The 23,897-nt window shown below is 53.4% G+C and overlaps 9 protein-coding genes across 9 annotated transcripts; 7 read left to right on the top strand and 2 right to left on the bottom strand.

Moving 5' to 3' along the window:
* Positions 1-131: 131 nt before the first annotated feature.
* Positions 132-2,538, top strand: BP01DRAFT_320220 (aminoalcoholphosphotransferase). The gene is made up of 7 exons (XM_025572689.1): positions 132-720; positions 788-797; positions 860-1,017; positions 1,079-1,125; positions 1,185-1,280; positions 1,335-1,999; positions 2,052-2,538. Exons 1-7 carry the CDS (start codon positions 581-583, stop codon positions 2,166-2,168), a joined length of 1,233 nt encoding a protein of 410 aa, XP_025430890.1. The 5' UTR covers positions 132-580; the 3' UTR covers positions 2,169-2,538.
* BP01DRAFT_383127 (40S ribosomal eS27 domain-containing protein) lies at positions 2,260-3,364 on the top strand (the record flags this gene model as incomplete). Its single annotated transcript, XM_025577403.1, has 3 exons — positions 2,260-2,349; positions 3,036-3,098; positions 3,182-3,364. 3 exons carry the CDS (start codon positions 2,260-2,262, stop codon positions 3,362-3,364), a joined length of 336 nt encoding a protein of 111 aa, XP_025430889.1.
* A 1,142-nt stretch (positions 3,365-4,506) lies between these two features.
* BP01DRAFT_399477 (uncharacterized protein) lies at positions 4,507-5,921 on the top strand (the record flags this gene model as incomplete). Its single annotated transcript, XM_025578555.1, has 2 exons — positions 4,507-5,479; positions 5,538-5,921. Coding segments are annotated over exons 1-2 (894 nt in total), but the record flags the coding sequence as incomplete, so codon positions are not given.
* A 118-nt stretch (positions 5,922-6,039) lies between these two features.
* BP01DRAFT_60428 (ankyrin repeat domain-containing protein) lies at positions 6,040-7,355 on the top strand. The gene has a single exon (XM_025579966.1). It carries the CDS (start codon positions 6,099-6,101, stop codon positions 6,918-6,920), a length of 822 nt encoding a protein of 273 aa, XP_025430887.1. The 5' UTR covers positions 6,040-6,098; the 3' UTR covers positions 6,921-7,355.
* BP01DRAFT_357257 (alpha/beta hydrolase) lies at positions 7,261-8,490 on the top strand. Its single transcript, XM_025575161.1, has one exon. It carries the CDS (start codon positions 7,280-7,282, stop codon positions 8,399-8,401), a length of 1,122 nt encoding a protein of 373 aa, XP_025430886.1. The 5' UTR covers positions 7,261-7,279; the 3' UTR covers positions 8,402-8,490.
* Positions 8,491-8,516: 26 nt separating this feature from the next.
* On the bottom strand, positions 8,517-10,376 carry BP01DRAFT_320211 (proteasome regulatory particle lid subunit RPN5). Its single transcript, XM_025572688.1, has 5 exons — positions 10,156-10,376; positions 10,047-10,103; positions 9,751-9,987; positions 9,194-9,682; positions 8,517-9,138 (listed from the first exon to the last, which is right to left on the bottom strand). Exons 1-5 carry the CDS (start codon positions 10,237-10,239, stop codon positions 8,536-8,538), a joined length of 1,470 nt encoding a protein of 489 aa, XP_025430885.1. The 5' UTR covers positions 10,240-10,376; the 3' UTR covers positions 8,517-8,535.
* A 510-nt stretch (positions 10,377-10,886) lies between these two features.
* On the top strand, positions 10,887-12,986 carry BP01DRAFT_357255 (putative siroheme synthase). The gene has a single exon (XM_025575160.1). It carries the CDS (start codon positions 11,236-11,238, stop codon positions 12,934-12,936), a length of 1,701 nt encoding a protein of 566 aa, XP_025430884.1. The 5' UTR covers positions 10,887-11,235; the 3' UTR covers positions 12,937-12,986.
* Positions 12,987-13,205: 219 nt separating this feature from the next.
* On the bottom strand, positions 13,206-15,061 carry BP01DRAFT_399472 (adenylate-forming enzyme AfeA; the record flags this gene model as incomplete). The annotated part of the gene is made up of 3 exons (XM_025578554.1): positions 13,206-13,572; positions 13,673-14,805; positions 14,870-15,061. The coding sequence occupies 3 exons, from the start codon at positions 15,059-15,061 to the stop codon at positions 13,206-13,208; spliced, it is 1,692 nt and encodes a 563-aa protein (XP_025430883.1).
* Positions 15,062-16,329: 1,268 nt separating this feature from the next.
* On the top strand, positions 16,330-23,869 carry pyr2 (non-reducing polyketide synthase pyr2; the record flags this gene model as incomplete). The annotated part of the gene is made up of 2 exons (XM_025573452.1): positions 16,330-22,754; positions 22,804-23,869. 2 exons carry the CDS (start codon positions 16,330-16,332, stop codon positions 23,867-23,869), a joined length of 7,491 nt encoding a protein of 2,496 aa, XP_025430882.1.
* Between the last annotated feature and the right edge of the window lie 28 nt (positions 23,870-23,897).

Genomic DNA, 23,897 nt, shown 5'->3' with positions numbered 1-23,897 from the left:
ACGGTACCAGCAAATCAAAGACAAGCTTGAAGCTGCACGTGCGCCACTGGACCAAGGCATTCGACTGTTTCGACGATGTGCAATGAGCCTCTCTCAGTTGGCTGTCCTCCCCGCCTTTACGTCCCAGCATCTTTTCCGCCGGCAGAAAAAAAAAAAGAGGGTCATTGGGGAAAACAAAACAACCAAGGAAAAATTCATGGTTGAAAAGCGAACACCAGCATCATCTTTTCTTTCTTTTTCTCTTCCTTGGCACTTCCCTTTGTCCTAGCCTTGTCTCTTCATATTTTATCTTCAATTCGGCTTCTAACGCCCTTTGAAGTTTGCTCCTACGGTTTTTCTTTTTTAAACCGTTCAAACGTCCTCTTCAAATCTACTCCCGGAACATCTGGACAGAGTGACATCAATTCTAAGTTGCCGCCAACTACTAAGGCTGTCTTTCCCGCGCGTGCAGACAGAGAAGGGCAAACGCGCTTGAGTCCTATACGTTCTGCACCTGATTATCTGGACGTACTTTATCGCAGTTTGTAGTTCAGCGAGATAAGTTCGACTTTGACCACAACCATCAGTACCATTAGGCAAGATGGTGTACATACGCCAGCACGAACTGCCCAACCTGCGGCAGTATCGCTATGCAGGAGTGGACCACTCCCTCGTCAGTCGTTACATCCTGAAACCGTTCTACAATGATTTCGTCATCAAATTTTTCCCGATGAGCATGGCGTAAGTAGTGGTGCGGCTCTCAACGGTTCCTTACCTCTTGCTAACGGCTTCTTCCCTCGGACTTTAGTCCTAATGCTGTAAGTTCTCTGACTTGGATGATCTGCTGCCGGAACGAGACATGATAACGGAGGACTGGCAGATCACATTAACCGGCTTTTTCTTCGTGGTAGTCAACTTCATCACCATCTTATGGTACAACCCGACTCTAGACCAGGACTGTCCTTCCTGGGTCTATGCCAGCTGCGCCCTCGGGTTGTTCCTCTATCAGACTTTCGACGGTGTAGATGGCATTCAAGCGTATGACAAAGCCCCTCGCGCCTTATTCCTGGTAGACAAACCACTAAAGGGATGAATGCAGACGGAGAACAAAGCAAAGCGGCCCTCTGGGCGAGCTGTTTGATCACAGTAAGTCGGAAGATCCAGGCTTCCACCAAAACGAGTATGGAACTTAAGATGGCCCCCAGGTGTCGATGCTTGCAATACAGCCTTGGGAGTCCTGATCTTCTGTGCAGCCATGAACCTCGGACAGTCATGGGCCACGATATTGACTCTCTTTGGATGTATGTTTTTTTGCCCAAGGACAAACAAATACAAAGATGCTAACATCGTAGAAGCGACCATGACCTTCTATGTCCAAACCTGGGACGAATATTACACCCAGGTACTGACCCTAGGTATCATTTCCGGCCCCGTCGAGGGTGTCCTCACCCTCTGCGTCGTGTTTGGGTTTACAGCATACATGGGTGGTGGCAGCTTCTGGCACCGTCCTATGTTGGAGACCCTCGGACTGACCAAGCCGGATTTCCTGCCGGATCAGCTGTACGGAATGGCCTTTACGCAGTGGTACATGGTCTATGGTGGGATTCTCCTATTCTTCGCGACGGGTTCCAGCATTGTACATGTCATGAAGATTCGCAGCGAGCGGGGCCAAGATCCTATCAAGCCTCTCTACGGTCTCCTTCCCCTTGTTGCCATTTGGACTCTGGTCCCGGCCTATCTGTGCCTCCAGCCGACCATCCTCGAGAACTACGCGATTCCGTTCTGCCTGTACGTGGGACTGGTCAACGCGTACGCGGTGGGCAGAATGATCATTGCACACCTGACCAAAACCAGCTTTCCTTACTTTAACATGCTCCTGGTTCCTCTTGCACTGGCTACTATCGACAGTGCTGGCGATAAGCTCGGCTACTGGTCGAGCTTGTTGGGATATGAAACTGGCCAGGTCGCTTTCTTGTGGATGTGTTTGGGTCTGTCCGTCGGCGTGTACGGTAGCTTTGTGGTAAGTGTTCGGGATTTCATCCAGGTGAGGATTGTGCGCTGATCATATATAGCATGATATTATCACGACGATATGTGACTACATCGACATCTGGTGCTTGACGATTAAGCACCCGCAACCGCATGTGGAGGTGGTTGTTGCGAACGGAGCTCCGAAGAAGACGAACTAGGGGGTCGCATTCGCAAATCGGTATCGCATAATGGACATGAGACCATGACGGAGATGTCGCCAATGTTGTATGATAGAGGGGGTCATGTTCGATGGTCGGTAGCGACGTTGAAGATGAATTGCACGAGGTGGCGCAATTGGATAATGATGTTGGGAGGGATGTGCCGGGCTGGATGTGTCGGGTACATATCACCCGGGCTGGACTATCGATCAGTCGTGAGTCAGTCGTGAGTGAGTCGTAACCGGGTCATGGTGAGGACGAATGCAGGATAGATTATTGTTATTAGCGATTTCTTGCCACCGGTCTCCGGTATATTGATATGTATGTTCTACAAGAAACGTGATCGAAGGACCTTGAAGCACATCGTAGCATCTCGAAAGCTGAGATAAGCGGGCGGCGATTGGCGGAGGTGGCGGGAGACACGGGGTGAAGAGACGGGCCGGGCCCCCAAGCTGCCTGAAGCGGCAGGGTAAGCGAGAGGGCTGCAACCCTATTTTGCCCCCAAACGGGCTGGCTGGGTGACGCCGTCGAGAATTCCCTTCAGTCCTCGCCCTCTCTACGAGTCCACCTTTTTGATTTCACCCTCAAGCAGGCCATCATCATCAGCGCTTCATTCAACCTCCCTCGCTGATCGACTTTTTGTCTCGTCAAGATGGTAGGTCCATGTCCTCCCTAAACACCCTTCGATTCATATACGATGCATTTCTCCGTCCACCCTGCATACCGGCTGCACCGACTGTCGTGTCGCGATCCCCTCAGTGCTTCATCGTCGCCGTCGCCACCTTATCGCCGAACCATCGAAATTTTTTTTTCTTCAACGGACTTGGGTCGAAGGACACATCAGCTAACGGGTTGATACAACAATAGGTTCTCGCGGTCGACCTCCTCAACCCTACGCCTCAGGCTGAGGCCCGCAAGCACAAGCTCAAGGTATGATGGTACCCGGGTGGAAAGAAAGAATTTGGTATCTCGAAATCGGGAACTCTTGGCTAAGACATTCGGCAAATCAACAGCAACTTGTGCCTGCTCCCCGCTCCTTCTTCATGGACGTCAAGTGCCCTGGCTGCTTCACCATCACCACCGTCTTCTCCCACGCCCAGACTGTCGTCGTCTGCGCCGGCTGCTCCACCGTTCTGTGCCAGCCCACTGGTGGTAAGGCCCGTCTCACCGAGGGCTGCTCTTTCCGCCGCAAGTAAATGTCTCGATAATCGCGCGCAATAAAAACTCCCGTGGTTGGAGCGATGATGAAAGCAATGTGGCGTTCTTCGATGATGATGGATTAATATATCTCGTTTTTTCTTTGAAGGAAAGCAAGATTTCAGATAGAAGATGGAATCCTCGCCCTCCCTTTTTTGTGCGAGAAGCAGTCCCCCCCGCAGAGAACCCTCCCCTTCCGCAAGGGAAATGAAAAAAAGACATTTTTGACCAGACATACCCATTTTCTTTTTTCCATACCTCAGAAAACAAAAGCAATTCTTCGGTTCTTCTCACTTTTGCTTTCTCACCCATTCTCTGTTCACGTTCAAAAAAAGGGGCGTTCCGGATATCTGGCAACTACGAATCAAAGAGACACTGCAGTTTGACAACGATGGTTCGGTCTTCGAGAGACAACTTTTTCCAGTTCTTATTGCCATTTATCTGAATTCCTTCTTCGACTTCCATGTTCTGATATTTCTATTGTACCCACGTTGATTTCTTGACGGATGTACATCGCCAAACTTCGCAAAAGCAACAACTCGGAGCACGACATCCAGTACCACCGCCACGATTGCATGAGATTTTGCCGGTTTGCCACAGGGACTGGGGTTGGTTATTGGAGATGGTTGGAAGGTACCAGTCGACCAACGCGCGACTGGCATTCAGCATCTGGCATACAACTTTCTCGTGACGGAACAATCGTCGGTTCGGGGCTCTGAGAACTGAACAGGTTCTTATTCCCCAGGTGGTACTGTATCTCTCTCCGTGCGGGTAGCAATCGTATGTTTTTCTCATGGTCATGTGCAATCGTAGATCTGGCCTGGAATCACTGCCTTCGTATGTTCTTAAACCACTTTGTGGCTCCACTGTTCACCCCGCAGTAATGTAAACACTAAGCTAGAGCAGCCGGGGTCGGGCCCAAGAAATCGACCTACCTCGGGAAATGTAGTCATTCGTGATCTTGGTATAAAGAGATAAAGTCTAGGTTCGCTACGAGATTCGTGCAAGACTCAGTCGCTCTCCATCAACAATAGTCAAATTGAGACATAGCTGAGCAATAGTTGAGTGGCATAATTGCAGCCCACTCTTGGAGTGAGCTGCACACATGACCAACATGGACATCCTCCTTATCGAAGGTTCTCCGCATTCTAAAGTCGCCGTGTCATAGCGGGGGACTCAACTGGGTCTAGCGTCGGACTATTAAGGCAAAGCGCAAAACTGCCCGCTCGACAGCGGCTTGTATTGCTATCGATAAGTCGCGCGCTTGTTGCAACAATGGCCTTGTCTCGTCTGGCTGTATGTATTACTGATTTTGTAAACATCGTCTTCGTTATGACACGAACTGTGAAGCTGGCCTTTTCTAGAATCAGCCCGTCAGAAATTCCTATCGTGGATATCAGCGTTAGACTACTCTGCAAAACACAACGATATTAGTGGAAGACGGAGCGCTTATACTGGGTCATGGCTACTATGCTCTCCCACATTCTTTCTTACAGTGGAAAGATGTCCCGAATCAGATACTATTATCCCCCCCAATTCCTGAGGCGGGGAAGACGGTCATTGTGGCTATTATCATTGAGCATCTTCAACAATCGACTGAGGACATGAACGCTGGGGTAGCATACACATACTGCACGTATAATGAGCGCCATACAGTGAGCGATCTGGTTGCTTGTTTGTTGAGGCAATCGGGTCTCCAGCTTCGTTTTCTTCCGCAAGAGGTCAGTGACTTATATGAGTCTCATTGTCTGCAGAGGACTCTTTCTCGCAAGGAAGCCTTGTTGCAGGCTCTCGTATCCATTATCAATTTATCGCCGCACGTGTCCATCGTCACTGATGCCCTTGACGAGTGTCAGGACGAACAAATCAGAAGAGAATTCCTTGACTTCCTCAAGGTGGTTGGCCAACGGGTAAACCTTTTGGTCACTTCCCGACCCCACCCTACAGTTGAGGACTCGCTTAGGGGAGCTCTACAAGAGAAGATTCAGGCACCAGCACAGGACATTGAGGCTTGTGTGGGAAAAGAAACAGCCAGCACGAAGTTCGTTTTATCGCGACAGTTGCCTCTGGTACCGCAGCTTCGCGCTAGTACCATAGAAGAGATCGTGAGCAAGGTCCAAGAGATATATATATCTTACCTTCAGCATCCCATGGTCATGAGATGATAACTAGAATACTCCCAGGTTCTTACATACTCGGTTCCATATAAACCATCTAGCTGCCGAGCATAATCTTCGCAGTCTCTACAAGGCTCTGAGGGAGCTTCCAAGAACCTTAGGCGAGATTTACAAGGAGACGATGCGACGATTGAAGAAGCAGAACGCAGAGGCCGTCCGGTTGGCCGAGAAAACATTGCTCTGGATAACTTATGCCTCACGGCCGCTTAGGATACAGGAATTTCAGCATGCGTTGGCCGTGAGGAAGGGCAATGTCAATATTGATGACAAGGCACTTACTGCACCCAAGTACATTCTCTCCATTTGCGTCGGCCTAGTCACTATCGATGAAAGGAGCAGCATCTGTTGCTTGGTTCATTATACAGCATATGAATTTTTCCGTGATACCGGGACCGGGTATTCTCTCGCGGGACAAGTCAACATGGCATGTACATGTCTACGGTATATATCCTTAAGTCCATTCAAAGCGAGACCGTGCGTCTCTTTCCTTGAGTTGTGCCGCCGCCGCAATACCTATGTGCTTCTTGATTATGCTGCACGAAACCTTGGGCGGCATATGGTTGATGAAAATGACAATGAGTCGGTTGATCTAGCCCTCAGATTCTTCCAAGATGAACGCAAGGTATCCGGCATTGCTCAAATTCTGGTTGTTGCAGAACGTGTGGTGGATATACACGACTTTCCTGCCGACTTTCTGGGAATACACTACGCGTCATACTTGGGACTCACAGGCATTGTTCGCCGGTTGCTGATGATGAGCGAAGATGTCGATGTGATAGACTCGTATAGACGTACACCGCTATCATGGGCAGCAGAGAATGGACACGAAGCCGTGCTAAGATTATTGCTTGGAAGAGGAGCTGGATTATACTTAGAGGAAGACCCCGACTGGACACTGGTCTCATCTCGTAGAATTCCGAGACACATTCAAGAGGTTTCCGTGGGCTCCTACACACTTCTCACTACGGACGCTTCACTGAACGCGACTGATATGCTTGGCCGGACACCATTATCGTGGGACGCTAAGGAGGGACATACAGGAGTGGTTAGACTTCTCCTGGCGAAAGGTGCTAAAGCACACTTAACAGACACCATGGGCCGGAAAGCTCTACTTCTAGCTGCAGATCATGGCCATGAAGCGGCCATCAGAGCGCTCCTTGAGATAGGGGCCACGGAACTCGACTCGGCAGATTTGCTGGGCCAGACACCACTATCGAGGGCGTCCAAGGAAGGACACGACGCGGTCGTGCAAGTGCTACTAAGTGTGGGAGTAACAGTACATCCAGCAGATGCCATGGGCCGGACCCCTGTTTTGGGCGGCCATGGAGGGACACGAAGCCGTGGTTCGGGTCCTGCTAGAGAAGGGTGCTGTAGTTGACACGGTGGATCGTTTTGGCTCTGTGAGTATGGGCTAAGATCTCAGCTTAAGATGTAAGTTGAATGGATTAAGGCGAGGGGTGTGCTTTGTGTTGATTGTACTGTAGTGAACCATATCTAGTAGCTGTAGTAGATGGGGAGCGGTGACCGAAGCTCGGGCAGAATTCCGGACGAAACTCGGCGTTCGGCCTCGAGACTGTTCATCTCGATAGTTACCGCTTTCGAAGAGTCTGTATAGCAGCGGCGGAATTCTCGACAGCGGACGAAACTCGGCACTTGAAAACTGTTCGTTCCGCTACCGCCTCCAGAAGACCAGCGGCAGAATCTCCAGGCACCGCCTGCTGACGCTTATCTTATCGCATGCCCCCGCCTCTCTCTCTCTCAGGCTGTGACTCCGCAACGCCTCAACCAGACAGAATTACCTTCCCTCTTATCTTCGCCCTGAAGTCTTCCACTCGAACCTCAATTTTGATCCCACCGAGCCCTAGAAACAGGGTTTCCCTCTCAATCTCCTATCAAGACGCCAACTCCGACCTCCCAACAAAAATGCCAGCCCCGGGAACCCCCCTCAAACTCCTCTGCCTGCACGGCTACACGCAATCCGGGCCCCTCTTCCACGCGAAAACCCGCGCCGTGATCAAACACCTCACCAAGGCTCTCAGCCCAACCTACACCGTGACCACCACCTACCCGACCGGCCCGCACCGCCTCCTCCCCTCCGACATCCCGGGCTACGAGCCACCAACCACCCAAGGCGGGATCTCCACACAAGACGCCGCCGCCGCCGCAGCAGCACAAGACAACGACGACCCGGAAGCGTATGGCTGGTTCCGCCGGTCCAACACGGCCCACCCGCCGCTCTACGCGGGACTTGAGGAGGGGCTGACTACGCTGGCGCAGGTCATCCGCGACGAGGGCCCGTTCGACGCGGTGATCGGGTTCTCGCAGGGGGCGGCGATGGCGGCGATGGTGGCGGCGCTGCTGGAAATGGGGCGCGTGAAGGAAGTGTGTCCGCAGTACGAGGATGCGGAGGTCGCATGTCGGGGCACGGAGTTTAGTGGGGTCCCGGGGTTCAAAGTGCCGGAGGCGTTCAGGGCGCAGACGCTCGAGCTCGGAGGCAACCAGGGCCCGTTGAAGTTCGCGGTGTGCTACAGTGGGTTCCGCGCGCCGGGGCCGCGGTATCGCGCTTTCTATGAGCCGGGGATCAAGACGCCGGTGTTGCATGTACTGGGGTCGTTGGATGCGGTGGTGGATGAGGGGCGGAGTCGGGCGTTGATTGAGGCGTGTGCGGGGGAGCCGGAGGCGGAGGGCAGGGTGGTGTTTCATCCGGGAGGCCACTTTGTGCCCAGTCAGCGGCCCTATCTGGATGCGGTGGTTAGGTTTATTAAGGAGGTTTTGGCGGAGGCGGAGGAGGCTGAGGGGGGCAGCAAGAAGAAGGGTGTTATGGATGAGGATGTTAACGACATGGAGTTGCCGTTTTAGATCCATACATCGAAGGGGATAAGGATGAATAGATAGATGTATAGAGAGGGGGAAGACTCAAAAGACTAGTACTATAGATATAATCGTCATACCATTCCGTTCTAACTTATTGTATGTAAGTAGTACTTCTGCGGTTAACGGGCCTTGCCCTTCTCGCCCCGAGTAGGAAGAATTCGAGCCATCATCTCTTCCTTGGTGATCAAGTGATCAATCCGCTCCAACAGACCCAACAGGCTCTTCATGTCGCTGCTCCATTCGTTCAGCACGTCGTCCGCGTCCCGCGGCTTCGAGAAGCTGACCAGCCGCGCCGGACGATCGATCTTAGCGTAGATTGTCTTGGACGTCACTAGATCGCTGATGTACTTCTCCGTCTCGTCCTCCGCCAGGTCCAGCAGCTCCGTCAAGCGGCCCATCTGGATGCGCGTGTAGTACTTCGCCACCACCCGCACGTTGTGTTCGATCACCCGCTTGCGGAGATCCTGCCACCGCCGGTAGGGCTGGTCTTCCGCCGCCTGGCTCGGCTGCATACTGAAGACATCTGTGTTGCACAGGTGAGGGCCGAATTGCTCGGCCACCATCGGCCAGCGCATCAGCTCATGGATGGTGAAAAGCTTCACCAGACGGGCCTCGACCGGCACCGATGACAAGCGCGAGTCCTGCTGGATCCGGTGCAAGAGATCCGACTGCTCGTTATCGTAGGGCGAAAGAACGATGTAATACACGATGCGAGCAAGAACCTTGCAGAGCGTTAGTTGCAGACCACCAAAAAAACGCGGAAAATCAGGAACGTACTGCGTGGAGCTGTTCTGGGTTGTTCTGAACTGAGTCTGTATCCAGGACCTCACGGTAGTGCTTGCACACATCCAGGTATTTGTAGTCGTGGTTGGCGAGGATGATCTGTTGCTCGTAGTAGCGCAGCTTGAGGTCGGTCACATCATCGTCCACCTCCATCGGCGGCTCATCGGGTTGGCGGGTCTTCTCCCGCTCCTCGGCCTCCTTCTTCAGCCTCTCGATCTCCTCGGCACTCTTCTTCGGCTTGCGAGCGAAATACCGCTTGTTAATCTTGCGGCTGAGGATGGTGGCTTGGGTCCAGTCACCACGCTCGATGCACAGGGCCACTTGTTCTAGGATGAACTCCGTCTTTTCTCTTCGGCTCATCGATCCGAACGTCTCTACCTGCAACTCGCAGAGGATGTCGGCGGCGGCTTGCAGATCACCTTGAGTCTTCTTGATGTTGGAGAGGATGCGAGTGACACGGGCGCGCTCGACTTCGACGAAGATCTAGTTGCGGAAGCGCGCATTAGCCGGCTGCTCATGGTTGACGGGAGGTGTGTAGTGTAGCAACTAACCTTTCCCTCGGTCACCGTTCGTAGGGTGGAGATAACTGAGAGCTTGACATCGAGATTGGGAGCGTCATCCAGGAATCCCATAACCACCTGCACCATCTTCGTCACGGCTTGTTTGAGCTGGCCATGCTTCTTGCTCAGCAGCAGCACTTGCTCGTTTAGGAGGGACCAGTCGCCGGAATTCTTGCTGATTGTGACAATTGTGACGATGAGTCGGGATGTGGTGGCCAGATCGGATGCCTGGAGATGGGGTGAATTAGACGCGGACTCGTCGCCGGACCGGGCAAGGAGGGTCGTACCTGTCTGGCCTGCTTCTCCAACACCAGGAGCTTGTCAATAGCACCTTGCACATCGGTCTATATACGATCAGCCATCCTGTCAAGTTGAGTGAGAGCTCCATGCGCGGACCTTGGCAAGCTGCTCTGCCTCGGGGATTAGCTTGTCAGCATCTTTGGAGAAGTCCTTCTCCGGCTTCAACAAGGCTTCGGACATGGTGACGAGGCGTCACTGTGAGGCAAACGATTACGGGGTTGTGAAGAAGAGGTAGACTGATCGAAAGCTCGGGGAGATCAAACAAGAAAGGAGGTGGCAATGGCGCGAAGACGAGAGATGGGGGAATATGATGGAGGCGGATTGTTCAAGGCATGGATGGACGGGCTTCGGAGCTCTGACGTGCAGCTCCCAGCTCCATCACGTGACCCGTAGATATCCAGCACGCACTTTTTGCATACCACTGTGTCTGTTACATAGTGTTCCTGATACTCGCTTGTTGAATACTTCAAGACCGGTAATGATGCCAGAAAGGAAAGTATATACGTGCTTGGCTGTTGCAGGGTGCCGAACCTGAGGCATCCCGGGTGCGTGTACGCTGTGCATAGTATTTACTCCGTACACTCAGTGTACAGTACAGAACTCCGTAAGTACTTCCGACCTCAAGCAGAAGTCCCTGCCTGAGGCTGCCAGGAGTGCGCCAACTGGTCAGCCCATGATTTACCCAATCCGGTAACAATTAAGAGTAAGCTGGAGTCAAGCCGACAGCTTAAGTAATCCAGATGCTTCCGATCACGCAATCACGCAATATGAGGTTAACCGCTTTGGGCCAATGAATCTATAAATTTCCCCAGGGACACAGGACTGCAACGCCGCGGATATTTCGTGGTTTCGTGTTGTGATTCATATCGCAGATAGTCCTATCAATCATACGCAGCTGGCAAGTGGGCGACTTTGGTGTTCTTATCTCCAGCTACTACTAATCGCCATCCGCCACTGAGTTGAGCATTTCCGCGGAGGTGCATCCACTATTCTCTGGGAGGGATTCATAAAACGGTTCGGCCGTCTGGAGTCACAGCTTCAAGACTGTTCTCAAGACTGTTCCTGGCACTAGAGCTTTCTTCGGAAGTCGAATTTTTTCGAGATTGTCCAAACCCGACTCCAGGAGACGTCTGAATCAACTACAACCTGCACTGTTCGCAGTGGCGACTCACCATCATGCGGGATGCATCAGATCCTAGCTCCCCTGCGCCCTTATTGACGGCCGTCAACGTCGAGTCGCAGGTGCATCTGATCATTGGAGCCAACCCTTTGGCTGCAGCCCGATGCGCGAAGAGCGTCGAGGCTGGCGCAAAGCCCATTCTGATCACTGTGGAACCACAGGACGGGCTGCAATATACGCTTCTTGAGCGGATTGAGAATGGTTTGGTGCAATGGATTCGCCGCGATTTTCAAGACGAGGACCTGACCAGTCTGGGGAGGGAAGAGGTCGATCGGGTGGTTGACACAGTCTTTGTCACGCTGGGTGGAAGTGATCCGCGCAGTGCACACATCTCCAAGCTGTGTCGTCGGCTCCGGATCCCGGTGAATGTGTCCGACGCCCCCGAGCTTTGCACTTTCACGCTTCTGTCGACATATTCCGACGGACCCTTGCATATCGGCATCACCACCTCGGGACGCGGGTGTAAATTGGCATCCCGGTTGCGGAGAGAGATCTCGTCCTCGCTCCCATCGAATCTCGGAAGTGCCATTGATCGATTGGGCGCCGTAAGGAAACGGCTCTGGGCCGAAGACCACGCAGCTGGACTGTGTGATACGACCATCGAAGGTGACGAGGACGACTCCACGGGCCAGCGCCATACCTTCAACACCTTAGTGACCGAAGACGACATTTCGGCTGCCAAAACCCGACGTGTCCGCTGGCTCTCCCAAATCTGCGAATACTGGCCTCTTCGAAAGCTCGCCGCCATTACGGACGCCGACATTGAAACTATCCTTGAGGCCTACTCAGCGGGCCAAGATCAACCTAACCACAGCCCAAACGAGTCGAACACTCTTGCTAGACGGGGAAAGATTGTCTTGGCGGGTTCCGGCCCAGGCCATCCAGATCTTCTCACGCGTGCCACGTACAACGCAATTCAGAACGCCGACCTCATTCTCGCCGATAAACTCGTGCCTGCCCCGGTTCTGGAGTTGATCCCCCGCCGGACGGAAGTTCACATCGCGCGCAAATTCCCGGGTAATGCGGACCAAGCGCAGGAGGAGTTCCTGCAGATGGGACTGGAAGCGCTCCGCCGAGGCCGGCACGTCCTCCGTCTCAAGCAGGGAGACCCCTATCTCTATGGGCGGGGCGGCGAAGAATTCGAGTTCTTCCGCGGTCAGGGTTACGTGCCTATCGTGCTGCCGGGCATCACCAGTGCCCTGAGTGCGCCGCTCTTTGCCGAGATCCCGGCCACCCACCGCGGTGTGTCGGACCAGGTGCTGGTCTGTACGGGCACGGGGCGCAAGGGCGCCGCCCCGGCTCCTCCGACCTACGTGCCGACCCAGACAGTGGTCTTCTTGATGGCGCTGCATCGACTGTCGGCCTTGGTGGAGTCTTTGACCACTGTGTCACCGACGGACGACAACGATGGGGCGTCGCATCCGTCCAGGACGCCCTGGCCGAAGGAGACGCCCTGTGCGATCATTGAGCGGGCGTCGTGTACTGATCAGCGAGTGATCCGGTCAACTCTGGAGCATGTGAGTGCTGCGTTCGAGGCAGAAGGGTCCAGGCCACCTGGGTTGCTTGTTGTGGGGAGTAGCTGTTATGTCCTGCATCCGGCGCAGGGACAGAAATGGGTGGTCGAGGAAGGATTCCGGAGCTTGGATGAACTGTGCGTGGAGACGGGAGGTGGCAGCGCTGCTGCTACGAGCCCGTGATTGTGTTGTACGTTGTTACGATTGTTGCATAGATACCCCTAGACGATGCATCTGAATCAAACCCGAACCGGGTTTCGCTAGACTGTCACTTTGCCTGTAGGATGCCGTTGACTTTGCATCTGGTCACACCGATCAGATTCTACCAAAGCTCTTGTATAACTAAAGGTGTCCCTTACACTCACTCCCTACATCTGCTATGAACAATGAACACCCGCCAACCCAAACCCACCAATGTACAGCTGAGGTAAACATCCAGCCCAACACGCACTTCACGGCACAATCCCAACAGCGACCTTTCTCGCCTGCAGAATCTTCGCAACCTTCTCCCTCTGCGCATTCATCTGCCCCAACTTGGCCCGCTGAATCTTCCCCGTCGCCGTCCTGGGAATCTGACTCACGAATACCACCCCCCCGTCCAGTGCCTTGTACCTCGCCAACCGCTCCGCCACGAACCGATACAGCTCTGCTTCCGTGACCTGCGCAGACGACGCTGGCGTCTTTTCCGCCCGCACCACAAACGCCCGGGGCACTTCTGTGCGACTCCCATCGCTCGCCTGCACCCCGAGTACAGCCACATCTTGGACCTCCGGGTGCTGGGCCAACACCTCCTCAATCTCTGCGGGGGCAACCGAATACCTGGGAACAGTTAGCAAGTGAATCCCACCTTAATTTGAGAGTCTCCCTCTCTCCCTCTCTCTCTCCGTATATCCAAGATCCCAACGTGACAAAAACTCACCCCCGAACCTTGATAATCTCTTTCACCCTCCCAAACACATAATACAACCCGTGTCGGCGATACATCATATCCCCCGTACGAAACCACCCGCCCTCTGCTTTTGGATTCTCTTCAGGACGGTTCCTATACCCCATGAAGATTCCGGGGCCCCTCACCCACACCTCTCCGGCGGTATCATCTCCCGCAAGAACAGTATGGCTGTCCTGCGGGTCTACGAGCTGCACCTCGACCCCCTCGCCGCGCACCCGACCGATGCTCGCTTTATCGTGGACGGTATCAGTGGCGGGCGAGAGGAAGACGAGGCCGGTCTCCGTCATCCCCCAGTTCTGGGTAACGATGGCGGAGGGGTGGACGAGACGGGATTGGAGGCAGTCGAGGGCGGGGACGTCGATGGGGGCGGCAGAAATGAGGCAGAAGCGGAGGGAGGCGAGGGAGGGCTGGATGTTGGGGAAGGGGCACTGGTTGAGGATGTGGACCATGGCGGGGACAAGGTAGGTGTTGGTGATCTGGTGGGTGTGCACGGCTTGCAAGAAGGCGTGGATCTCGAAGCGGGGGAGCAGGTAGACCGGCTCTCCGTAGCGGATGGGGAAGATGTGCGTCCAGACGGCGCCGTAGAGGTGATGGATGGGGATGGTGATGAGTCGGCTTGTGGTGCTGGTGCTGGGGTCAGGGTAGTGACTGCTGAGATGGTGGGTTATCATGTTGGTGTGCGAGAGGATGGCGGCTTTGGGTACGCCGCTGGTGCCGCTGGTGCAGAACATCGAGGCGGGGGTGGCACGCGCTTGCGATGCTGTGAGGGCTGTCCAGGGGGAGGTGCCATGGGTCAGCAAACTGGTTAGGGTCATGGGTTGGGGAGTGGTGGTGGTGGTGGACTCGTGGTGGTTGAGGGCTTCTGGGTGGTGAAGGAAGGTGAGGATAGTCTCCTCGGAGAAGAGGCAGATTTGATTCGGCGAGAGGCTTCGCGCTGAGGCAACGTCAAGCACGGTCTGGAGGGTTGCGCTAGTGGTGAGGATAAGCTTGGGTTGGCCGGCTTCGAGCACGTTGTCCAGTTCATGTGGCGGACTGTCTGGGCTGACACCCATGTAGACATTCCCAGCCCCAAGGATGCTGAAGAAGAGGGCTGAATGGACGAACTGGTAGCATAGGAGGCTATCAGTGAATCTATGGTGACAGTGATCGGGTGTCTGCCACACTTACGCTATTCCCCAGGTGAACCAAGACTGCATCTCCCGGTTCAACCTGGCGCTTCAGTCCAGCAATAAGAGTCTGCACCAGATGTTTGAATTGAAGGGCATTTAGACAGCGCGAAGGTTCTCGAGCATCGATGTACAGAGGTCGGCTCCGGTCGTACTCGACCGGGGCGTTGAATGCGAACGTCACAACATCCATGTTTGCGAAGAATGATTCTTCGCTGCTCGTGAATGTGCAATAGCCGCTTTAAAATCCTTAAGGCTCATCTTTGGTCTCCTATCGCGAATTCTTCCTTTCAGCCTTGGGCTGATTCGAGATCAATCAGGGCCAACACCCTCCTCCTCCTCCACCACCAAGACAGGTTTGCGAGTCAGACTCTTCGCATATCAGCTGGACACAAGCACATCACGGCACTGGCCGTTATCTGTCACACCAATTGAGACCGACTTTGCATTGCTTGGTGGCTGAAGTTATTTGGCAGGATGGGGATAGAAGCCAGTCAAGTAGGGCTTCGGGCCAGCCACGGCGACTGGCCCCTCATCTCCACTTCTTAGCGTGGTGGTTGTTTGCTAACTTGCGACTGGTTCGCAAATTGTTCCTCAATCATCCTACGCGAACGCCTCCGAACATGCACCTGCGGCTAACAATAGATGAACAATGACCCGTGTCATCCAGCCTTTCATGAGAGCAGAATTCTGGTTGTGCAGCGAAGCTGACGCTGAGTCAGTCATCAGAAGGATTGCCTCCCCTTCCAGAATCTCGTAAGATCAGCGTGGCTTATACCCATACTTCTTTACCCCTCGTGTTAGTGTTGGTGTCGGAACTATTTCCCCAATCAGTTGGTTCTCAGTGGGAGAGAAGTATGATAATCACAAGCTCATGAGAAACCAGGCATGCAGGCAGGCTTCAGCCTTCTTGTGCGGTGGTGAGGAGGGCGGTTTGGGGGATGGGCTCGAGGGCTCCCTCCCCGCCAATCGTCACTAAGTCTGCCACTAATAATTTATTGATGACGGATGGTCAATCCAGGTATTCTCCAGGCTCGTCTGCAACAGACAGGCGTCCAGCTCGCATCTCAGCGGGGTTTCAGCGGTGCTATACTCGCCCCCACTGTTGAGTCAGTTCATGGCCCAGAGCATGATGACTCGTTGGGTCGCCCGACGTCATGTCGAGGTCTGCTGTAGGGGACAGGACAGGCGAGCTTGGGGATGCTGTGGACGCTGTGGACGCTGTGGACGCTCTGGTATAGTAGTCTGCTGGATGTGAGCTGCAGGACAACCCATCAATGGGCGGGGGAGCACCTGCATTTGCATTTAAATGCATGTTTATCATCAGGCCATTGTCAGGCCATTGGAAAGCACTTCTTCCTTCTCATACTGATTATACTGATTATTTTCTCTGAGTCGTGTGCAGGTCACTGTACAGCATACGGTTAGTAGTAGTTGTTGTTGTTGTTGCTGCATCATATCATGTCTTCCCTCCTTCCCGAACCGATAGCCATCATCGGCACAGGCTGTCGCTTTCCAGGTGCCGCTTCTTCCCCCTCCAAGCTTTGGGAACTTCTTCTTCACACGCCTCGCAACCTCGCTTCAAAGACGCCCAGCGACCGTTTCAACCACGATGCATTCTACCTCCCCGGAATTCACCATGGCACGAGCAACGCCCCCGAGTCCTACTTCCTGTCCGAGAATATTCGGCAATTCGACGGATCGTTCTTCAACCTATCCCCGGCAGAAGCAGAAGCCATGGATCCTCAGCAGCGCCTACTGCTAGAAGTCGTCTACGAGTCCCTCGAGCGAGCAGGTCTCCGCACAGAAAGTCTACAGGGCTCGGACACGGGCGTCTTCTGCGGTCTGATGAACACGGACTACAGTAATCTGGTCTCCAATGACTGGGACTACGTCCCGACCTACACGTCCTCGGGCGGGGCGGCGTCTATGCTGGCCAACCGCCTCTCCTTCTTCTTTGACTGGCATGGCCCTTCAATCACGGTCGATACTGCCTGCTCATCGAGTCTAGTGGCGATGCACCAGGCAGTGGATGCCCTGCGGAAGGGCGATTGCCCGATGGCGATTGTTGCGGCCAGCAACCTGATCCTCAGCCCCCGGGAGTATATTGCTGCCTCCAAGTTGCGATTGCTTTCCCCGACGGGGCGCTGTCGGATGTGGGATCGAGATGCTGATGGATATGCCCGGGGAGAGGGTATTGCGGCAGTGGTGTTGAAGCCATTGAGCGCTGCGATGCGGGATGGTGATCCTGTAGAGTGCATCGTGCGGGCCACTGGAGTGAATGCGGATGGCCGCAGTCTGAGCCTAACGATGCCCTCATGGACGGCCCAGTCCAGGTTGATTCAGTCGACCTATGCCAGCGCTGGACTGGACCCTAAGAACCATCCAGAAGATCGGTGCCAATATTTCGAAGCCCACGGCACTGGAACCCAGGCCGGAGATCCTCAGGAGGCAACGGCATTGTACGATGCCTTTTTCGATGATGGAACTCGGCCCAAAGATCCACTACTTGTGGGCTCGGTGAAGACAGTCATCGGCCACACGGAGAGTGCAGCGGGTCTGGCGGGGGTTATCAAGGCATCTCTTTGCGTGCAGAATGGAGTCATCCCGCCCAACCTGTTTTTCGACCATATACACCCCAGTATCGCTCCTTATACTACTCACCTGCGAGTACCTACTGAGGCATTGCCATGGCCCACTCTCGCTCCAGACGTCCCTCGTCGCGTATCGGTCAACTCCTTTGGATTTGGGGGGACCAATGCACACGTCATCATTGAAAGCTACACCCCTCCAAAACAATCTCTGCCGAGGACGCCGCTGCCGCCGCTACTACCGTACCTCTTTTTCGCAGCGACCAGAAAGTCCTTGACTGACCTTCTTCATCGACACATTCGATATCTACAGGAGAATCCGGGAACCGACCCAACTGCCCTGGCAGAGACCCTAATGCACAATCGCTCTCTCCTGAATCATCGTTTGATTCTAACGGCATCGTCTATCCACGACCTGGATAGCAAACTTCAGACCGAAGTCCAAAAATGCGATTCAGAAGTACCTACCAGCAAATCTCGAGACGCTTGCAAGGGGATCGTGGGGATATTCACTGGCCAGGGTGCACAATACCCGCAGATGTGCTGGGACCTCATCTCCCAAAGTCCACAGGCCTTAAACTGGATGGAAGAGTTACAACAATCACTGAGTTCTCTGCCGCCAGCATATTGTCCCGATTTCTTGCTAGTAGAGGTACTTTCGGCCCCCAAGGAGACCTCGCGTATTCATGAAGCAATGATTTCACAGACCCTGAGGGCTGCCATCCAGATTGTGCAAGTGAACTTGCTTCGTATCCTAGGGGTAGCCTTTTCTGCTGTTATTGGGCATTCCTCGGGCGAGATCGCTGCAGCATACGCTGCTGGTGTGGTTTCAGCAGCGGATGCAATTAGATTGGCCTATCTGCGAGGCTGGGCTACCCATCATGGCATGAAGCATGGCGGGCAGATGGGGGCAATGCTAGCGGGAGCAATGTCTTGGGCAGAGGCAGTTTCTCTCTGTGAAGAAAGTGGTTTCAGTGGACGAATCATGGTAGCAGCCAGCAACTCCCCGACGAGTGTGACCTTCTCAGGTGATGCAGATGCGGTGCGAGAATTGGAATGGATCCTACAGAGCTTGAACCGCACAGCACGTGCTTTACGGGTTGATACGGCTTACCATTCCCACCATATGGTTTCTTGCGCGCAGGCCTATCTCTGTGCTGTTCGAGCCTGCGGCATTCGATACCATCAGCCCAATGTACCGTGGTACTCCACGGTATATAGCGCAAGGACGCTGGTCCACGACGACCTTTGCCACGACTACTGGGCGGAAAACATGCTCCGCCCAGTCCGGTTCTGCGAAGCTGTTCGAGCTGTCTTCTCTGACTCTGACAGTGCGAGTATAATGGTGGAAGTTGGCCCACATCCGACCCTGCAGGGACCCGTCTTACAGACCCTCGCCGAGATTGAGCATAGGAGTCCAGAGGGGTCTCCTTATCTGAGCCTCGCTCATAGGGAGAGCGGTAGTTTTGAGTCTATCGCCAATGCCATCGGGGTTTTCTGTGATCATCAAGTACCTAAACTCAAGGTTCATCAGCTTCTCAGGATGTTCGCCCCTGAGTATGAACGCACATTTCTGAAAAATCTACCAACCTACCCCTTTGACCATACGCGCTCCTACTGGGCCATGTCACGCCTGACAACTGCCCGTTTGCACCGCACGGACCCTCCTCATTATCTGCTGGGTGCACTTAGTCCCGAGACCGCGGAGAACGAATGGCGATGGCGGAACTTCCTCAGTCGGACAGAGCTGGAATGGCTCAACGATCACAAGGTTCAATCCCAGGCTGTATTCCCTGCCGCGGGCTATATTGTCATGATGCTCGAGGCGGCACTGCGAATGACCCGAGGGCAGTCCTTGCGCTTGCTCGAGATAGATGACATGCACATCAAGCGCGCCATCAACATTCCAGATCACTCCCAAGGCGTGGAGATCATCTTCAAAGTTGAGCAGAAACCCATTAAGAATGGTGCAACTCCGGCTATCTTTACATGTTATGCGATTATTGGAGAAAGTCTGAAAGTCTGCGCTTCCGGGAGATCCACGCTGTTGCTGGGCGAAACGGACCCAATGCTGCTGCCTCCGCAACGAATGCCTACCCCGGCCACACGAACGATAAATATCGAAAACTTCTATGCTAGCCTGCAGAAGTTGGGTCTGGACTACCGTGGCGCATTTCGAGGTCTCCAGGCTGCTGCCCGACACTCGATTGGGTCGACTGGTGTTGTCTCCTGCAATGCCCCATCATCGTCGATACTACATCCAGCAGTCCTGGACTCGTGTCTTCATGGTATGCTGGCAGCTGTCAAGCTACAGACACCCAGTGTTCCCGTAAAGATAGAGCGCATTGTCATCAACCCGATGCTCTGTCGACAAACATTGTTAGATCAAAGTGGGGATTTGATTGTCGATACCGTCCTTCTCGAAGATACGGTCGATGGAGCCAGGGCAGATATTAACACTTACAATCGCGAAGGACAGGGGGTCTTTCTCATTGAAGGCTTTGAAGTTATACCACTTGCTGTCCCTGAAGATCGAGCCATTTTCTCTGAGATTGCCTGGGGACCATTCATGCCCCATGCTGTATTGAATGAGAACGACACAGACTCGAAGACCGAATTGAATTTGTACTGCGCGGAGCATTGCGCTCTACTATATCTCAGAGATGCGTGGGCGAAGCTGAACGCCATGGACTATGAGCCTATCGACACTTATCGTGCAAGCGTGATGAGCTGGATCAAAAGAGTCTTGGAGATGACTCGGAGTGGCACCCATCCGATATACCAGCCTGAATGGTTGGATGATGGGATTGATGAGGTGCTTGAAATGCCGGTTGATACAAGTTCTGTCTGGTACAACTTGCGGGTTGCCGGAGAGAATTTGCCCAGCGTTTTACAGGGATCTGATGCGCAAGTACACAGTAGTAGCCACGATGACTTCGAGCATGGCACACCATATGTGGATCCCTTTCAAAGCAGCCATGGCAGCGCTGAAATCGCCAGTTTTGTCGAGCAAATTGTCTTCCGTTATCCTCAAGCAAAGATTCTAGAGCTCAACGCAGGAGGTGGATCGACAACGAGATCTGTTCTCAATAAGATTGGCCGTTCCTACCAGTCCTACACCATCACAGACGCATTGGCAACCTGGCTTACTGGTGCGCACGAGAGACTTGGCGGCGACAATAATCCCAAACTGATCGTGCGATCACTCAGTGTCGAAGAAGATTTAGCTGAGCAAGGCTACGAGACTGATAGTTACGATATAATCATTGCCGCTAATTCCTTGTCCCAATCCACAAGGCTTCGCGAGGCGATGATTAACATTCGACGTTTGCTGAAGCCCGGTGGCTATCTCGTTGCGCGAGAAGGCACTAATCTTGATATCAGCCGTGTTGCGCTGATACATTGCCATGCTGAGAAATGGTGGCAAAGTGACAGCGATACTCGCCAGTGGACGCCGTTTCTAGCTTCTCAGGATTGGGAGAGGCTGCTTCAGCAGACTGGATTCGGAGGTTTCGAGGCAATCGCACCCGCTGGTCTACTTGATTTTGCCTCTACATTCGTCTCGCAAGCTACTGATGATGCGCTTCAGCTTCAGCGTAATCCTTGGATATTCTCTGGCCGACTAAGTAATGATGCTTGGATTGTTGGCGGTGCAACCAATGCAAGTGCGAGTCTAGCATCGGGTCTCGAAGCGCTCCTGAACCGCTTTTTCAACAGGGTCGCCGTGGTATCCACATTAGAGGCGCTGGATTCGCAAGAACTATCCCGAGCACATGTCCTGGTTTTGACTGACCTTGACTCACCTTGCTATGAGAATCTAACGGAAGAGCGTCTGAATGGGCTCAAGGCGCTTACCGACAATGCCAGCAGACTTTTGTGGGTGACTGCCGGGCTCGAGAGCCAGAATCCGTACTGGGCGATGACAAAGGGTATCATAAATTGCGTTACATACGAGAATACGCAGTTACTATCCCAGTATCTGAATGTTCCAGATCGAACGGAGATGACGGCACCGGACGTGGCTACTATCTTCCTCCGTTTGTCTCACACGATTGGAGACAACGACTTTACTTTGTCAAAGCGCATGCATAGCGTTGAACCGGAACTCAGGCTTGTTAATGGCATATTGCAAATACCGCGATTCAAACTTAACGACGCTATGAACGATCGATACCTCGCTGGTCGGCGAAGAGTATGCGGATATACCAGGCTGCATGAATCAGTGATCCAGGTGGTTTCGCCTTCAAGTCGGCGTCAAGAATTTGTGCTATCGGAATCAAAGAGCAACAGGAAAGCAGTCTGTCTAGATATCCCAAATCATCGCTGGATTGATGTAACCTACTCCACGCTGAACGCTTATCGAGTGGAAGGTGCTGGGTACCTCTACTTGATCATAGGTCACGATTTGAGTGACCAGACATGCTGGTTTGCATTGTCACGGCACCATGCATCGGTCGTCTCGGTGCCTTTAAGCTGGTGTTTCCAGATTCCAGGAAGTCTCTCTGGTGCAACTGAACCTACCTTTCTGACTAGGATGGGTGCTGCATTCATGGCTATCAATGTCCTGAATGTTGGGATGTCCGACACATCAGTATTGGTCCACGGGCTTGAACCGAGGAGCAGGTTGAGCCATGAAGCTTTCACAACTCTGGGTCTTACTCGAGGAATGCGCGTTCATTTCACGACCAGCAATCATAATACCCCACCAAACAAGCAAGCATTGTTCATTTATGAAAATGAATCAGCACGGTCTCTCTCTCGCGTTCTTCCTTCTGATCTCTCTGTCGTCGCCCAATGTGGTGGTTACCAGACTGAGATATTCCCTCGGATTACATCTGTCATTTCAGACGATGTTTCTAGAGTGGGACTGAAAAGCCTATATCGGAGATTGTCAAGCGTCACTAGACTCAGTAATCTGACTGCTGTGAGCCAGACAGTTCTTAGCGCTTATGGCTTTGCTTTGCGCGAGATGGAACCAGATGAAGCGGTTGAGCTGATTCCTCTTTGCGACTTGCACGGCATGCATGCAGACTCGTCTCAACCAGCAATCGTGGACTGGACTACTCCTGATCGGGTCCCAGTAGAGGTACAGACAGCAGGCTCAATGGTCGAATTGTCACCAAACAGAACGTATCTCCTGGCTGGAATGGCTGGTAGTCTAGGCCAGTCAGTCTGTCGATGGATGGTCTCCCGAGGTGCTCGATTTATCGTCCTGGGCAGCAGAACCCCGCAAGTTGACCCTCTGTGGATTGCAGAAATGGCGGGCTTGGGAGCTCGCGTGGTTCTTGTACAAATGTCAGTTTCCATCACCACTTCAATATTCATGACTAACGATTCTTTCTAGGGACGTCACTAGTCGTATATCCGTGACTTCTACACATGCCACTCTCTCTGCCGAACTCCCCCCAATAGGCGGGGTCATTAACGGTGCTATGGTCCTCAAAGACCAGATTTTTACCAATACCAACATCTCAGATGTGCAGGCAGTAATCAGTCCCAAAGTGCAAGGAAGCCTTCTACTTAACGAGGCTTTTGGCCACCTCGATCTCGACTTCTTCATCCTCTTTGGGTCCGCCGCTGGACCCATGGGCAATATCGGCCAGGCTGCATATTCCGCGGCCACCCACTTCATGTCTGCCCTCATCCAACAACGACGCAAGCAAGGCCGAGTGGGAAGTATAATCCATCCCGCATCGATCGCGGGCGTGGGCTATCTTTCTCGCGCAGACTCTGCTTTGCATGATGTCCTTGAAAGAACCATGGGTAGCAGCAGTACACAGCTGTCAGAGAACGACTTGCATGAACTTGTGGCGGAGGCGATCCTTGCTGGACGTGTTGATTCAGGCAGAAATGCAGACATAATTGCGGGGATTGAGATGATGGATGCTGCCAAGAGTCCTGAGGCAGTGTGGCTCAAGAACCCAAGGGCATGGGGCTTCATAAATCAGAGTGGCAGCCTTCCAGGTGAGACATGCACTCGGAACGATGCTCTGGAGATGAAAGTACGGCTGCAGGCAGCGAAGAATATCGATGACGTGATGGATATCATTACTGCAGAATTCATCAGAGAGGTTCGGTTCCGGCTGAACTTTCCGGCTGAGGAGCCTGTGACTTCAGGTATGGTGTTGAGCGAGATGGGCGTGGACTCTTTGGTGGCAATTGCGTTGCGGCAGTGGTTTGCGAAGGAGGTTGGTGTTGACCTTCCGATGTTGCGCTTCTTAAGCGGGTCATCTATAGGGGAGTTGGCTGGTCTTGCTGCGGTACGACTGGCAAAAGAGGCTACGGCCAAGAGCGAGGATATTGAACTTGGCAGTGCTTTGGAGGATTCATTGGAGACATCGCAAATGGCGAAAACGAGCTTGGTTGAGTGGGGGTCATTCGAGTCCAACTGTAGCTCTGTCGCTGTCTGAGTTCGGTGGTCGTGCATGTTCCTACTAA

Source organism: Aspergillus saccharolyticus, assembly GCF_003184585.1.
Source record: "Aspergillus saccharolyticus JOP 1030-1 unplaced genomic scaffold BP01scaffold_17, whole genome shotgun sequence".
NCBI classification, from domain to species: Eukaryota; Fungi; Ascomycota; class Eurotiomycetes; order Eurotiales; family Aspergillaceae; genus Aspergillus; species Aspergillus saccharolyticus.
The sequence above is the reverse complement of the archived record's forward strand: the minus strand, read 5'-3'. Positions and strand labels throughout refer to the sequence as shown.

Bases quoted from the DNA above. Each gene is read 5' to 3' on its own strand.
- BP01DRAFT_320220 (XM_025572689.1), top strand. From the start codon at position 581: ATGGTGTACATACGCCAGCACGAACTGCCCAACCTGCGGCAGTATCGC. The intron at 1,018-1,078 runs GTATGACAAAGC...GGATGAATGCAG, and splicing joins GGTGTAGATGGCATTCAAGC to ACGGAGAACAAAGCAAAGCG. The intron at 1,126-1,184 runs GTAAGTCGGAAG...GATGGCCCCCAG, and splicing joins GGGCGAGCTGTTTGATCACA to GTGTCGATGCTTGCAATACA.
- BP01DRAFT_60428 (XM_025579966.1), top strand. From the start codon at position 6,099: ATGGTTGATGAAAATGACAATGAGTCGGTTGATCTAGCCCTCAGATTC.
- BP01DRAFT_357257 (XM_025575161.1), top strand. From the start codon at position 7,280: ATGCCCCCGCCTCTCTCTCTCTCAGGCTGTGACTCCGCAACGCCTCAA.
- BP01DRAFT_320211 (XM_025572688.1), bottom strand. From the start codon at position 10,239: ATGTCCGAAGCCTTGTTGAAGCCGGAGAAGGACTTCTCCAAAGATGCT. The intron at 9,683-9,750 runs GTTAGTTGCTAC...TTCCGCAACTAG, and splicing joins GAACGGTGACCGAGGGAAAG to ATCTTCGTCGAAGTCGAGCG. The intron at 9,139-9,193 runs GTACGTTCCTGA...ACGCTCTGCAAG, and splicing joins ACCCAGAACAGCTCCACGCA to GTTCTTGCTCGCATCGTGTA.
- BP01DRAFT_357255 (XM_025575160.1), top strand. From the start codon at position 11,236: ATGCGGGATGCATCAGATCCTAGCTCCCCTGCGCCCTTATTGACGGCC.